The sequence below is a fragment of the Pelobates fuscus genome, chromosome 6, assembly GCF_036172605.1.
Source record: "Pelobates fuscus isolate aPelFus1 chromosome 6, aPelFus1.pri, whole genome shotgun sequence".
Taxonomy (NCBI): Eukaryota; Metazoa; Chordata; class Amphibia; order Anura; family Pelobatidae; genus Pelobates; species Pelobates fuscus.
In genome coordinates, this window is record NC_086322.1 from 6,515,542 (window position 1) to 6,531,354 (window position 15,813).

At 38.2% G+C, this 15,813-nt stretch overlaps 1 protein-coding gene across 1 annotated transcript in view; it reads right to left on the reverse strand.

Moving 5' to 3' along the window:
• Positions 1-238: 238 nt before the first annotated feature.
• LOC134615257 (vomeronasal type-2 receptor 26-like) overlaps positions 239-15,813 on the reverse strand; it is a 61,902-nt gene continuing 46,327 nt past the window's right edge. Inside the window, exon 8 of the mRNA XM_063459745.1 lies at positions 239-366. Within this exon, the coding sequence (XP_063315815.1) occupies positions 239-366 (128 nt within the window). The remainder of the gene's footprint in view (positions 367-15,813) is intronic.

The window sequence follows — 15,813 nt, forward strand, 5'->3', positions numbered from 1 at the left end:
TAAAGTTTTAAAACATATGGGGATATATATTTTGGGCACCCCCGCTCTAGCAGATCCTGCTAATTAAACTAATACATTCCAATGGAAACATGTAAGGTAACCATGCATGCCTATTGCATTCATTTAAAGTAACTATGCCTGCCTATTGCATTCATTTAAGGTAACTATGCCTGCCTATTGCATTCCTTTAAGGTAATCATGCCTGCCTACTGCATTCATTTAAGGTAACCATGCCTGCCTATTGAATTCCTTTAAGGTAACTGTTATGGATGTCCACAGGCTGGCTGAGCATTGGACCGCTTAGATGTCCTGGTTCCCAGTCCTGGAGAGTAATAGCGAAGCTCCAAACAGCATCCAGCGATAATCCTGAAAAGTGTGAACACATCCAGTTAGCTAAAGGTAGCTAGTATAAAGCATTTCCCTACAACACAAGTTGAGGCTGCGAGTTGAGGGTATGAAGACTGATCGGCAATGCACTGCTTAAATACATATTTTCAGGCACCTCTCTGGACCTGATGGCACACAGGATGACAAAGTGTAGCAACCAATGTGAACAAAGTGCATTTTCTAAAACACTCCCTCTTAGCCTGGAGATAATTGGTCTCAACAGTTACAGTAACTCAATAATCTTCAGGTACATGAAATAATATAACTTTTATGGACACATTTTATATGAAAACTGCATAAAAATATAAACTTTTACACCATAGTCTTTAAATGTCACATTCAACCCATCCCTAGACAGCTTGGATCTGAGCGCACAAGATATACGAAAAAAGCGATCAGATCTCACGAACGGTATGGGAACGCCATGGAGATGAATATTGTCAGGAGGGCTCTTCGGCAGTTAGTAGCCTGTGGATTCTCAGCCATAGTGTCCTGCAAGGGGTCGGTGTACTCTTCGTAATATAAAAGTGTCGAACGGCACGATATTCAGTGTTTTATACACAAACGGACGGAGCAGGATGTATCCCAGCGGGGTTCATGTGTAATATTATCCAAAAAGGATACCAGGCGTTTGATGACCAGGTCCCGCTGGGCGTTTGGTAACAAAAGATGGCCGCTGCCACGTGTTCGTGCATATGAACGATGACCACCTGTCGAAGATCAATTAGGTTGCGGTTAACCACAAAACTGCAGCTTCAGGGTGGCACACTCCACAGGTAGGGTGGTCGGTTGTTCGACAGTTGGTTGGACAATTAGTTTGTTCCTTAGTTCGACACTCTCATACCAACGGCGACCACCCCGTCAATGATTAATTAGGCTGCAGTTAACCACAAAATCGCAGCTTCAGGGTAGTTAATTGCAATCCTCAGGTAGGGTGGTCAACGTTCAACAGTTTGTTTGGTATTGTGAGAGGTGAATGGGGTTCATTGGTGGCACACGCCAGGGGCCATGTGGTCGGTCATTCGTACGTACGAACAGTCTCTCTACAAAAGTAACAGGGTTGTGGCAGACAGAGGGGAACTTTGTAACATTAACTATGCATGCCTATTGTATTCATTTAAGGTAATCATGCCTGCCTATTGCATTCCTTTAAGGTAACCATGCCTGCCTATTGCATTCCTTTAACCCCTTAAGGACAAAACTTCTGGAATAAAAGGGAATCATGACATGTTAAGGTAACATGGGTTAAGGTAACTGTGACAAAACCCCTGTTTTATGAATGCCAAGACTTTTGTATTTCGTCTGTTGTTCATGTAGTTATCACTATTTCGTTCTGTTCCTAAAAAAACGAACAAACTACCGAACAGCCAGACCACCTGCAATGGGACTGTGCAGCTCATTAATTGCCCAGAAGCTGTGATTAACCACAGCTATTTGACGAATGGCTGGGTGGTCACCGTTCGCTTGAACGAACACGTGGCGGCAGACATTTTAAACTGACGAACGCCCAGCGATGTTTGGTCGTCGACAGCGTGGAACTATTTTCGGCCACAATTTCATACGAACACCGCTGGGACTATCTAACTTCCACCTCGTTCATTTCTTCCACCTCGTTCAGCAATGCAGTTCAGTACATTCAACACACGAATGAGACCGACACCAGGTACCTCAATCCATGGAGCTAATTTTGGACACATTTCTAGCAAACAGTTGGGGAACATAACTGTGCAGCCATTTAGCTCCATGGCGATTTGACTGTGTTCGTGGGATCTGAGCGCTGTTCAGCTATATTGAGCGTTCCGACCCAAGCTATCTGGGGATATGTCGAATGTGGGGGTTCCGTTCGGGAAAAGCAAAGTTATATATTTTAATGTATTTTTTTTACTTTTGTAAAATGGAAATATTTTCTCTACCTGGAGATAATTAAGTTTGCTCCGGCCACTAAACCCAATTATCTCCAGGATAGAGAGTAGGGATTTCACTGTTCATGTGGGAGTGTATTATATTTTATTGTACAATGATTGGTTACTGTAAGTTGTATTACAGTCCTCCACAAGGTTCCTGTGGGAGTACCCCCTGCTGGAGGACCTGCATAAAAGGCCGAGCTGTGGCCATCAATAAACCAGATCATTTTACCCCTTCATGAAGTCTTGGCTCATGTTTGGGGGATTGGGAGCTATAATTCACTACACCTTCTGCTTTACTTGAATTTTGGGAGACGCTGCACGGATTTACTCAGCTGGAGTGTGAGAGATCTGTCACTGTATCCATGCATGCCTATTGCATTCCTTTAAGGTAATCATGCCTGCCTATTGCATTCATTTAAGGTAACCATGCCTGCCTATAGCATTCCTTTAAGGTAACCATGCCTGCCTAAAAAACATGAAACTGGGCTCGTTGATTAGAGTTGCATTTGTGCCATTCTGTCTCTTTCAGTTTTATATACATGATAATCTATTAACTTTATTTTAAGTTGTTTTGACATATTTTCTATAGTTTCTCCCCCCCCCCCCATGTTTTTGTAATATTTGCAAATTTAATATAAGCGACTTTGGTACTCACCACGAACATAACGTTAAATTGCGTATACTGTGTACTGGTATATTACGTGTTATTACAGGTTATTTTTTTCATTTATGCTATCGCCATTGCAACTTTGCTCAGCTGTCTATCACAAAATGTTGTTTTCAGGTGGAATGTATTGATTGGTTCAGTAAAAGTGTCCCTATAGTCTCCCTCTCAATTTAATTTTGTTCAAATGTTGTTTAGACTGCTGCAATGGAGCTGGTGGTAAGACATGCTTTTTGTTGTCTTATTTCCCATTTAGTTTGCTCAGTCAATCAGTAGCACCCCATTTATGAAAAAGGTATTTATGAATGAGTAACTACTGATTGGAATAGAGTTTTATCAGTAACTCGGATTCAGAATTTGGATTCCACCTGTGGAACGTAAAGATCGGTGCTGGAGGCCATGTTTGAAGTTTAACCATTTGAGAATGGTTTAACTACTTAAGGTAAGAGTGCACCCAGTGGCCTCCTGGCACCATAACACCATACAATTAGATGGAGTTGTTATGGTGACTGGAGGGTCCCTTTAAGTTAAAAGCTGACTGAGGAAGCTCAAGGAGAAGTGAAACGCGTTTCGGCCAGTTAAGGACTTATTACAAATGAGTGTATTATTTATTAATATGTATTTTAAACTTGTTATGACTTTTATTTTCATTAAATACATTTGTGCAAATACTTTGTGCACTTTGTACAAACACAAAGTCCACTGAAGTTCCAAAAGTCTTCATTTGGGCCATCCCATTTATATTGGCACAGCGCCAACCATCCTCAGAGCTAGGACTATAAGGCTCTAAACAAGGGCAATAGACCTTCCTTTTTTTAAAACAGAAAATTGATTTTAACGACTGCACATTGGTTGCCGTTCTCTTTTCCTTCTATTAAAGGACCACTCTAGGCACCCAGACCACTTCAGCTTAATGAAGTGGTCTGGGTGCCAGGTCCTTCTAGGGTTAACCCATTTTTTCATAAACATAGCAGTTTCAGAGAAACTGCTATGTTTGTGAATGGGTTAAGCCTTCCCCCTATGTCCTCTAGTGGCTGTCTCATTGACAGCCGCTAGAGGCGCTTGCGTGATTCTCACTGTGATTTTCACAGTGAGAGCACGCCAGTGTCCATAGGAAAGCATTATGAATGCTTTCCTATGTGACCGGCTGAATGCGCGTGCAGCTCTTGCCGCGCGTGCGCATTCAGCCGACGGGGAGGAGAAGAGGAGGATCGGAGGAGGAGAGCAGGAGGAGATCTCTCCGCCCAGCGCTGGAAAAAGGTAAGATTTAACCCCTTTCCCCTTTCCAGAGCCGGGCGGGAGGGGGTCCCTGAGGGTGGGGGCACCCTCAGGGCACTCTAGTGCCAGGAAAACGAGTATGCTTTCCTGGCACTAGAGTGGTCCTTTAAGAGTATCCATGCAGACTGGGAGAACAGTGAGATTCTACCTTAAAAGCACTAACACGCAGACTACTGAGCCAATTGATTTAGGCTCTAATACATGTGAGTGTTCTGACTTCTCCCATATGTTTGTTATTGTCAACATAATTACCATCTGCACTATATTTTGTTGTTTCCATTGTTTTGTGTGTGAACTACACGTCAAGTCAAATTTTTACTTTTCTTTTCACATGAGCCTATTATTATTATTATTTTATATACAACCAAGGTGTTAATGGCCCATATATTAATTATAGATGGAAAATAATGGATCTATCGATATTTCTGCACAATATCGATGTATCTGTCTTCCTGCATCTTTGTGTTTTTGCATTTTTTTTATTTTTGATATTACAAACAATATTTATTTATGATGACGGAATTCTCAAAGTGAACCTTTTAATTGATTAATTAATTGACTAATTTTTAATGTTTAATTATTTTTTTTAATTTCTTTGGTTACATATGTTTCCTTCTAACATATCTATCTCATTTCAGAAGGTCGAAAATAGCCGGTGCACTCCGTGTCCCAGTATCCACCATTACATTTGTGATTATAGTTTAGACTACCATTTCTCATTCTTTATTTCCTATTTCCCATTTACTTATGTTTAACTATGCAATTCTGAGATTTGTAATATGGTTGATTGAACTAATTTTTAAAGAAAACCATTGTAAACACATAATACTGATATTTTGCACTACAGTGCTTCAGCACCTATCAGAGAGTCAACTATTTATGTATAGTTACAATGTAATATGAGTGTGATTGTAACCTATTCTGTTTCAATTTGAATATATGAATAAAATGTGATGAGACTCAGATTGTAGACGTCAAATTTTATTTCATGTTTTTAATCAAGTAATTCGATTACTTGAAATTATGATCTATGATTTATTGTCATGTATTCATTAGAAGATTAATATGATCTTGCTTATAATGTTTACAATATCCATTAACCCCTTCAGGACCGGCCTGTTTTTGCGATGTTTGTACGTTAAGGACCAGAGCAGTTTTAACACTTTTGTGGTGTCTGTGTTTAGCTGTCATTTTCCGCTCTCTCATTTACGGTTCCCATACAAGTTATATATTGTTTTTTTCACGACAAGAAGGGCTTTCTTTACATACCAGTATTTATATTATGTCATATATTGTATTTAAAAAAAATAATAAAATATGGTGAAAAATAAAGAAAAAAAACATGTTTTTGGACTTTTACTTGAAAAATCTTTTACTTTTCTACAAAAACTAATGAAAAAAACTGCTAAATAGATTCAAAATTTTGTCCCGAGTTTAAAAACACCCAGTGTTTACATGCTTTATTGCTTTTTTTGCAAGTTATAGGCCTATAAATACAAGTAGGAAATTGCTGTTTCAATATATATATATTTTAAATGTATCAATAGTGACATTGTTACACCGTTATCTGTCATAAATCCCCGAAACACACCTAACATGTACATATTTTTTAAAGTAGACAACCCAGGGTATTTAAAATGGGGTATGTCCAGTCTTTTTTAGTAGCCACCTAGTCACAAACACTGGCCAAAGTTAGCATTTATATTTGTTTGTGTGTTAAAAATGCAAAAAACGCTAACTTTGGCCGGTGTTTGTGACTAAGTGGCTACTAAAAAAGGCTGAACATACCCCATTTGCAATACCTTGGGTTGTCTTCTTTTGCAAATGGTATGCCATCATGGGGCTAATTCTCATTCCTTGGCTACCATACGCTCTCAAAGGCAACCTAACCAATCTGACAAATTTCAATAAAAAAAAAAAGTAAAATCAAGCCTTATATTTGACCCTGTAACTTTCACAAACACTATAAAACCTCTACATGTGGGGTACTGTTATACTCAGGAGACTTCGCTGAACACAAATATTAGTGTATCAGAACAGTAAAATATATCACAGCAATAATATCCTCAGTGAAAGAGCTGTTTGTGTGTGAAAAATGCAAAAAACTTCACTTTCACTGACAATATCATCGCTGTGATATGTTTTACTGTTTTGAAACACTAATATTTGTGTTCAGCGAAGTCTCCCGAGTAAAACAGTACCCCCATGTATAGGATTTAGGGTGTCAGAGAAAGTTACAGGGTTAAGCACAGTGCTAGCAAATTAAATTATCTGGACTTTTGGCCTGGGTTGGCAGGCAGGTCCCTCAAATTGCAATCATTAAAATTACTTAATTAGGTAAAAATATTACATAAATATGCACGTAGAATTTTAATATATATACATATTTATATATTTGACGTCTACGTGTATATTTATGAAATTATTAATGTAATTTTGTATGTGGACATATGTATATTTCGTATTATTTTTATTTATTTATTTATACATAGATATATATATCATTACATTCTAAGTGTATTTTGATATAAATATATATATATATATCAATATCAAAATACTGTTAGAATAAAATTGAATATATATATAATTTTTTTTTAATTATTAAAAATTATTTTTATTTTTTTGTTATTTATTTTTATTAACATATTATTTGTATTTTATAATAATATATATATACCATATATATAGTTATTATATATATTGTATATATTCGTGTGTAATTTAAATATAAGTGTATTTTTATATTAATATACGTATATATAAATATAAAAATACACTTAGTGTGACATTATATATATTATATATATACATATATTATATATAGGTATATATAGATATAATACATGTATATATATCATATATATATATACACATATTTTTTTTTTTTTTACACTGATTTCTTTTTTTTTTACACTTTATTTTATGATTTTTTTACTTGCAGGGAGACTGCCTGTCAGCACAGACAGTCCCCCTGCAGGCAGATACAAAGACCCCTATTGCGGTCATGTGATCGAGTGATCACATGGCCGTGGGGTCCTGATCTGCCGAGGGGGGACTGCCCGGGCAGACAGGCAGTCCCCCTGGACCGGGAGGAGAGCTGATCGCCGCCGTGGGACCGACGGCGATCAGGTAAGTTGCCCAAAACCGTTATGACGGTTCAGGACCGTCAGCGGTCCAAACGCACGTTTTACCGCTGACGGTCCTGAACCGTCAGCGGTCCTTAAGGGGTTAATCAAAACAAGAGACAAACAACAAGTATCTAAATAAGTTTGTGTTTATTTAAAAAAAGTTGTGTTTATTACTATGTTTCTGCTAGTTTCTCTATCTTTAAAGATGTCCCGAATTATAAGATGATTCCTTTCTTCACTTTGATTGCAATTAATTAATCAATTGATGATACAACTGAGAGGTGTATACGGATTCCCATATGACGGTTAATATACATGTCTCTGATGAAGTAGGGCCATAACCCTACGAAACGCGTTAGACAGCATTGAAGAAAGTCCTCACAGCTATTGCCGGCCAGGGTATCATTACAAGAATTTCTATCCACCTCAGATCCCAGACAGAACATCAACATCACCTTGTGAGCAGTGGCGATCCCTCGGAGTGAGGTCCGCCATGGAACGCACCGTGGTATGTACGCCATCCTCACTGGCGATCAGAATTCGGATGACAAGACTACAGACAGGATCCTCATCCATCCGTGTCTGGGACAAAGGTTTCTTTACCAATTTTACCCTCAATTGACTGGTCAATATATTGTGGATTTATTTTTCACTTAATTTTTTATAATTTTGATAATATATAGTTTTGGAGACAATGCCAGGCTGTTGCGCTGGAGTTTGGCGCTGCAGCCTTTTGACTTTACAATCCACTATCGCCCTGGGAAACGAAATGGCAATGCTGACGGGTTATCCAGACAAACAGACATTGAACAGTGATCTGTGAGTACTCCTCTGGACATCCCCAAGCCGATCCGTTGGGAGCAGACTGTGTATGCCGGCTTGGTTCTGGGGGAGCATTGTGGCAAAACTAGCCACTTTAAACTGTATTTTCTTTAATGTGTGCCTACAGCTTTAAGAACCAAGTGTATTCATGCATAGTATATTACATGTGAATGATAGTGTTCATATGCTGGCGGCATGAAAGCCACCAGCATTCATAAAATAGTTTCCCGAACAGTACATTTCAATACTGTTCGTGAAACGAACAAACTACGGAAGGGAGACCACACACAGGAGGTCTTGTGGCTCCCATTAAGGATTGCAACATTGTTGCAATCGGTAATTAGAGAGATTCAGGGTGGCCGCCGTTCGGCTACCGACCACGCAGCGGTCGGCCATCTTGTATCCTTTGTTAGCCCAGCAGTATTTGATCATCGAGCGCCTGGAACTAAAATCGGCTACTCAACGGCACGAATACCGCTGGACTTCCAAGCCGTTCGGGAGCCCCGGTCCTTCGGTAATGTGTTTCCCTAAGGTCAGTCGGTAGTTTGCATGTAACTTAAACATAATGTTTGTTTCATGCAGCGTTCGGTTATTTATGCTGGGATCTGAGCGGTACTTTCACGAAATGTGCGCTCAGACCCCAGCTATCTACCGAACGTCCATTCGTTTAAATGTGATGAATAATGTTGAAGTTATATATTTTCATGTAAAATATTGGTTTGGCTGTACGGAGGGATAATCCACTTAACTGTATATTCTAGTGGGAGTATCCCTCTCGTACAGCAGTGCATGATGGGAGAAATGTCCAGGTTGTTAAGTTCCCTATGTAGTCCCCTACTGTACAACCCCTGCAATGTCAGTAGGGAAACCCCTTGCATGGGGAATCCCATAAATACTGTGACCTGTGAATAAAAGCTCAGTTGACTCCCAGCCTATGTGTCGTCTAGTTCTTGGGAAGGAAGGATTCTTACAACGCTACTGGGATTATTGTATGCTGTATTTATTTGCCTGAATTATTTTATGCTGTTCCTGTTACCCAGCGGAGATACTGTGGATTATACTGCCTCTCCGCTACAGCAAACAGTTCCATATACTGTTTTTTGCATGATGTAAGTGGACAGTTTTAATTCTGATTATAACAATGTTTTCTGCATTTTATTTATTTATTTTATCCTTATAGAAGTATATTATTTGGTAATGGTAACATTTACCCTGTGTTACTCTCTGTACCAGGGTTTAGGATACCTGTGCCACACATATTTTCTGGGATTATCCAACTTTGTTTCTGTTTGTGTTGAAAACCTGGGATGATACAAGTTATAATTCCTGTGATCTGCTATCGTTATCAAATTGTTTACAATGGGTTTTTAAAGGAAAACTGCAGGCTGGCACACTGACAAGTTGAATTTATTAAAAATACACAAAACAAAAATAAATAATTAAAAGTATTTTATTTTAATTCCAGACTATGAAGAATGCTTTTTTTAAAAAAACAAAAAACAAAAAACAAATGTGTAAGATAAATAGCTGTAACTTGTGTCTAACTGTTTGTGATCTATTGTTACACATTACTTCCAGTTTGTGTGTTTTATAAACATATTAACAGTTTCATTTTAATAACGGACTGATATTTCAAATTAAACGTGTTTTTTTGTACACGTGGCTCAAATAGTTATTGAATGTAATCCTGTTACGAATGTCCGTGTCATGGGAGCTGTTTCAAGTGAAAAATCAAGACTGTATAATTATGTTACATGCTTTTACCATGATTTGTTTTTTTTTGCTCAAGAGAAGTAGAAAGCATTACCTGTTTATTTTTTTCTTATTTTACTATTATGTTAAGTTATATTATATGTTCTACATTGTTAATAAAGTATTTTTCTAAAAAATGTTCAATATTATATATTTTTTTAAAGTAGAAATCTGACATTTTAGCAATTCATAAATAAAGCTGAAATTAAAACTCTTTAATTATGGTTATAGCTATACTACAAAAGATAAAGTACAATACTATTTAAAAACAATGATGAGATAGTCATATTGAAATGATCTGTGATGATACCTTTCTGCCAGACTTGGATTATTGAAAGATGGTTTTAAAAAGATGAACAAATAAGTGAGACATGCTCTCTGCCAATTAATACTGGTTGTAGTCCTAAAAAAGCCCTCTCTTGACCCAGCATCCCCTTCCAACTATCGCCCCATATCCGTGTTCCCTTTTCCCTCAAAGCTTATGGAAAGACTTTTCTTTACTCATCTGATTTGTATCCTCAATTCTAACTCTCTCCACAACCCCCTTCAGTCTGAATTCCACCCCCTTCACTCCATGGAGACCGTGCTGATTATAGTTACAAATGATCTAATTGCGGCAAAATTAAAAGTTCACTACCTATACTAATTCTTCTTGACCTCTTTGCTGCCTTTGATACTTTGATCATGGCCTCCTTCTCCAAACTGTTCAATCTCTTGGTCTCTGTGACACAATCCTCTCATGGTTCATGTGTCACAATAGGTGCATGTCGGTCCTCACACAGAAATAATCCCTTATAATCCACAGAAAATCCACAGAAAAATGATGTAAGGTCAATATCAGAAATTCAAGAAAGACAGTACTCACTATATATGTATCAAGGTATAAACCACGATAAGGCACTGAATAAGGTTCTAAACAAGCTTTATAATATGCTTACATGGCTTCTGATTGGTCCATCTCTACGACTCCAAAAAGTACAAAATGGGGTTTCCTAGATCAGTGGTCCCCAACCCAGTACTCATAGACCACCACAGTTCCAGGATTTATGTATTTCCCTTTTTTCATTCCAATGGAGATGCTGACAAAACCTGGACTGTTGTTGGTCTGTGAGGACTGGGTTGTGGACCACTGGCATAGGTTACATGGCTACTTTAAGACCGGATGAAAAGTTTAACAAATTCATACTATATAAAGATGCACCATTCGAGTGGGCTTAGTTCAAAGTTCTATGAAAAGTTTGAAGATACAGTTAATCAGTCCATATGGCCGAAGTAAAGAGAGAGGAGGAGTGGTACGCTGGAGTTGAAGTGGTTCAAAAGTTAGATGGAAGTCCTTTTTGACCGACTGCAAGCATGGCTTTCCTGCCCAAAACAGTTCCACAGAGTTTCGCTGTGCAGCTCCTCTATCCTGGAGATAATTGGCTTAACTGGGTGTGGTAAGCCAATTATCTCCAGGTACAGAAAATATCTCCTTTCACAACAGCAGCAAAAATACACAAAAATACATAATTCCCATTACACTGAATTGAACCCCCACATTCAACCGATCCCCAGAAAGCTTTGATCTGAGCGCTCAATATATCCGAACAGCGCTCAGATTACACGAACAGAATAAAATCGCCATGGGGTTAAAGTTTAGCATGGGCTAATGAGAGGTTGAGGAGGGAAAAAGCAGTCAGTTTCATTTAAAGGGCCACAACAGTCTTTTAAACACCAATAAGTGCAAATAGTGTTTTTAAATGGCAATACTTCCCAGGGTCCATAGTCATGAGGCAGGAGGCTTGCAATCAGGCTTCTCCATAAGGGCAATTTGTTATATAAAGAGCCAGTTACAAAAGGCAGTTTGTAACAACTGGATCATATACTCAGAGAATAAAGCAGTGATGTGTAAGATCGCAGACAGCTTAATTTAGAGTAAGACTAGAAATGACACATCAAACAATAATATCAGTACACACCACAAATATTTTAAATAAGGCATTTATTACACAAATGAAGATTAAACAAACCGTTATAAAATAAGCAGGAAACAAAACAAGACAATATATGAGCGCTTGGTAACTCACCAAACAAGAGAGAGATGACAGCACACCTGAAAACAAACAGTTTCCTCAAAATACTCAAATATATCAATGAAGAACAGAATAAAAGATTAGGTTGCGCCTAATAGTAGATTGAGATCAGCCAAAAACAGATAAACAATTAAAAACATTAATTATAATATTGTAAAATGTTTTTCGACAAAAAAATATTCCACAACACATTTCTCTTTTAAGAAGGCTTTTTCAAGTGGAATTATGGTTCCACTTGATGAAGCCTTTTAAAAGGAGAAACGTGTTGTGGATTAATTTTATTGTATATTGTGTTTTTAACACTAAAGTATTCTGTGGCTATAACCTGTATTTGTGTTGCCATATACTTTTGTTACATTTTTCTTTTTTTACATTTTTACCTGGCATTCTGAGAACTACATCTGTGAATATCTGGATATAGAATCCTAGGTGTGGATTGTAAGGTTAATTTACAATTACCTTTCCACTTTGTCCATACTAATATATTCTGTCTTCTTCTTTTATGGTACCTATTATTTCTACCCTTTTCATGAAAGGCACCTGTATAGCTATTATTGGGGGTTTATTCCACTGCATGCTGTGTGTACTGGAGTTGGTAAGAGCTCTGCCAACCATCCAACTTCTGTGTTATGTGTGTTCTATTTAAGTTGATGTACTGCAACGTTGGAATATTTTCTCTGTTCTCTTCCATGTGAATTTACGTATCTAAGCCACAAAGAGTTTCATCTTGGTGTCCTCTAAGGGAAGTTTTTTAATTGTGGGACTATCTTTTTGTTACTTTCATATTTTTTATTATAATTGTATCTGTTTGTCAAAAAACATTTTCCAGTATCTAAATTACTGTTTTCAATTGTTACACTATTTTGCTCTTCATAAAATAAACAGTGCAGAAAAATAAGTGTTTAAACAGTATATCATTCTCAAAATGTCAAAAACAAAAAACAAATGTTATGTAACGCCACAATAATATGATGGACTGCAGACTTGAGAGTTGGGACCCTGCAAAGTTGTGATATCTGGAAGTTCTTACGGGTTCTAATATGTGTGTATTGAAAACTCTGGAGGTATAACGATAATCAGAAATGTGCTGAGATCAGAGTAAGCACGGAAAGGGTATACATTGAGACTATATGTGAAAGGCTCAGTAGCAGGGATGACAATCATTTCAAAAGAACTCATACACACAGAGCAATTTTTAAAAAGGTTGGCTTATTGATTTGAATTGAAAATGAATAAAATGGAACAGACAGTAGCATTGGTGGACAAATAATTTCTCAGTGATCTTATAGGGGCCATGTGATAATGTTACATAAGTATACAATATATAGACAGATCATAAATAACCTCACAAATATGAGTCTGCCCTATAAAGAGCTTGGGTAATACAAGATGGCTGACCCAGCACTCTGGCTCGAAAAACACCATGAGGTCCCCAAAAAAACACATTCAAAGTGTCTCTTTAGATTGAAAACAATTTACCTCCAATATGAAGTTTATCTATTCTGTCAGTTATTGTGCCATAATAAGTAATGGCTGTAGATGTATATCATGTATTCTCCAATACGCTATTTAATGAGCATTCTGCAAGGAGATCGTCCTGTCTCAAAATGACGCAAAGTAGAAAAACCAGTCAGGACAGATAACTGGCCCCTTACATTCAACATGTTTCTTACTGTAGCAGTATTTTATCAAGAGTGAAAATAATGTGCTACGAAGTACCCCGGAACTCCCTCACTCTTAATGAACTAATTATTCTGCCAATATATATTTATCAGGAAATAGAGGCAAAATGGAAAAACAAGTCTAATAACATGATACAAAATGGCACATTGAGTGAAGATTGTGTATAAGTATGAAGCATATTTATTTTCAATGCTAATGATGATTCTTCGTGACTCACCAATAATGAAGGACACTTTAGGCACTATAACCAATTGTGATTTGAGTCTCCCGGTGCTTTCCCTCCATTGAGCATTAAACTATTTTTAAGCAGTTTAACACTGAGTGGGGGTCTCTGAACACCCACAGTCCAGAACCCAATAGAGGTATGGCTTTGGACAGCCTAACAGATTGAAAGCATGTCTCTGTGAGGCACTCACCATTCCCCATTGTTTCACATACTAATGCTTCATCACTAGCACGGCAGTGGATGGGCTGCCGAGGACTGAGTTACAGTGCCTAGAGTGCCTTTAAATAGACGTTTGCATATTTATTTTTAGGGTTCATAAATCTGTCTTTGTATTAAAGGGCCATGGTATAAGGTTACAGAGATCTAGAGATGGGTGCTTTGGAGTGCCCTAGGGGGGAGGGGAATGGGATTAGTCATTCAGAGTTATTTTCTTACCCTCATACCCTGGACCTAATTCTAGTGAGGAACATTATTTGTACAATTGAGTTTAAAGGACCACTATAGTCACCTAAATAACTTTAGCTAAATAAAGCAGTTTTAGTGTATAGATCATTCCCCTGCAATTTCACTGCTCAATTCATTTAGGAGTTAAATCACTTTGTTTCTGTTTATGCAGCCCTAGCCACACCTCCCCTGGCTATGATTGACAGATAGTGATGTCGTGAACATAAAATGTTCCGTTCGCGAACGGCGAACGCGAACTTCCGCAAATGTTCGCGAACGGGCGAACCCGGCGAACTGCCATAGACTTAAATAGGCAGGCAAATTTTAAAACCCACAGGGACTCTTTCTGGAACACAATAGTGATGGAAAAGTTGTTTCAAGGGGACTAACACCTGGACTGTGGCATGCCAGAGGGGGATCCATGGCAAAACTCTCATGGAAAATTACATAGTTGATGCAGAGTCTGGTTTTAATCCATAAAGGGCATAAATCACCTAACATTCCTAAATTGTTTGGAATAACGTGCTTTAAAACATCAGGTATGATGTTGTATCGATCAGGTAGTGTAAGGGTTACGCCCGCTTCACAGTGACAGACCAATCTCCCCGTTTAACGCACCGCAAACAACCGCAAACAGTCCATTTGCACAACCGCAAACTCCCCATTTGCACAAGGTTGGATACCAAGCTAGCCATGTCCCGTTCCTTATCCTCATTGATGTCATTGAAGGTCTCTTCCTCCACCCAGCCACATACAACACCAAGGGTCCCCAAAAGGTGACAAGAAGCCCCCTGTATTTTTTTTTTTAGAATGTACACTACTGTTACACCAGATATGAGTTGCACTGGTGTGATACTGTGCCCTGGCAGGCCCTGAAACGCACACGTGTGAAGGAAACTGACTGCTATTATTTCACAGTCAAATTTCTAGTTTTTTTTAATGTACACTACTGTTACACCAGATATGAGTTGCACTGGTTTGACACTGTGCCCTGGCAGGCCCTGAAACGCACACGTGTGAAGGAAACTGACTGCTATTATATTACAGTCAAAAAAGTTTTAGTTTTTTTAAATGCAAGCTATTGTGACACCAGATATGAGTGGTGGCACTGGGACCATTTTAAAAATATTGGATATCGCTAAAAATCATGATCACTATATACTTTCTCTACAAACCTCTAAAACGAACCAAACTACTCATCCATCCGCTATACCACTTTATCCCACCTAGAACTGGTGCCCAGTTAAAATACTTGACTCTTACTTACCCACACTCAGTCATGCCACACACATTTCACCACTACTCTCACTGAACCCCTCTGACTACGGCTAAATTCATCTTCTACATCAGAACACTACTCCTAAGATTGGGTTGTATCGATGTCTCGGGTCTTTCATTTAGAATAGGGGCAGCTTCGGTCTCCTTCAACATTGACACTCCAGTGCAT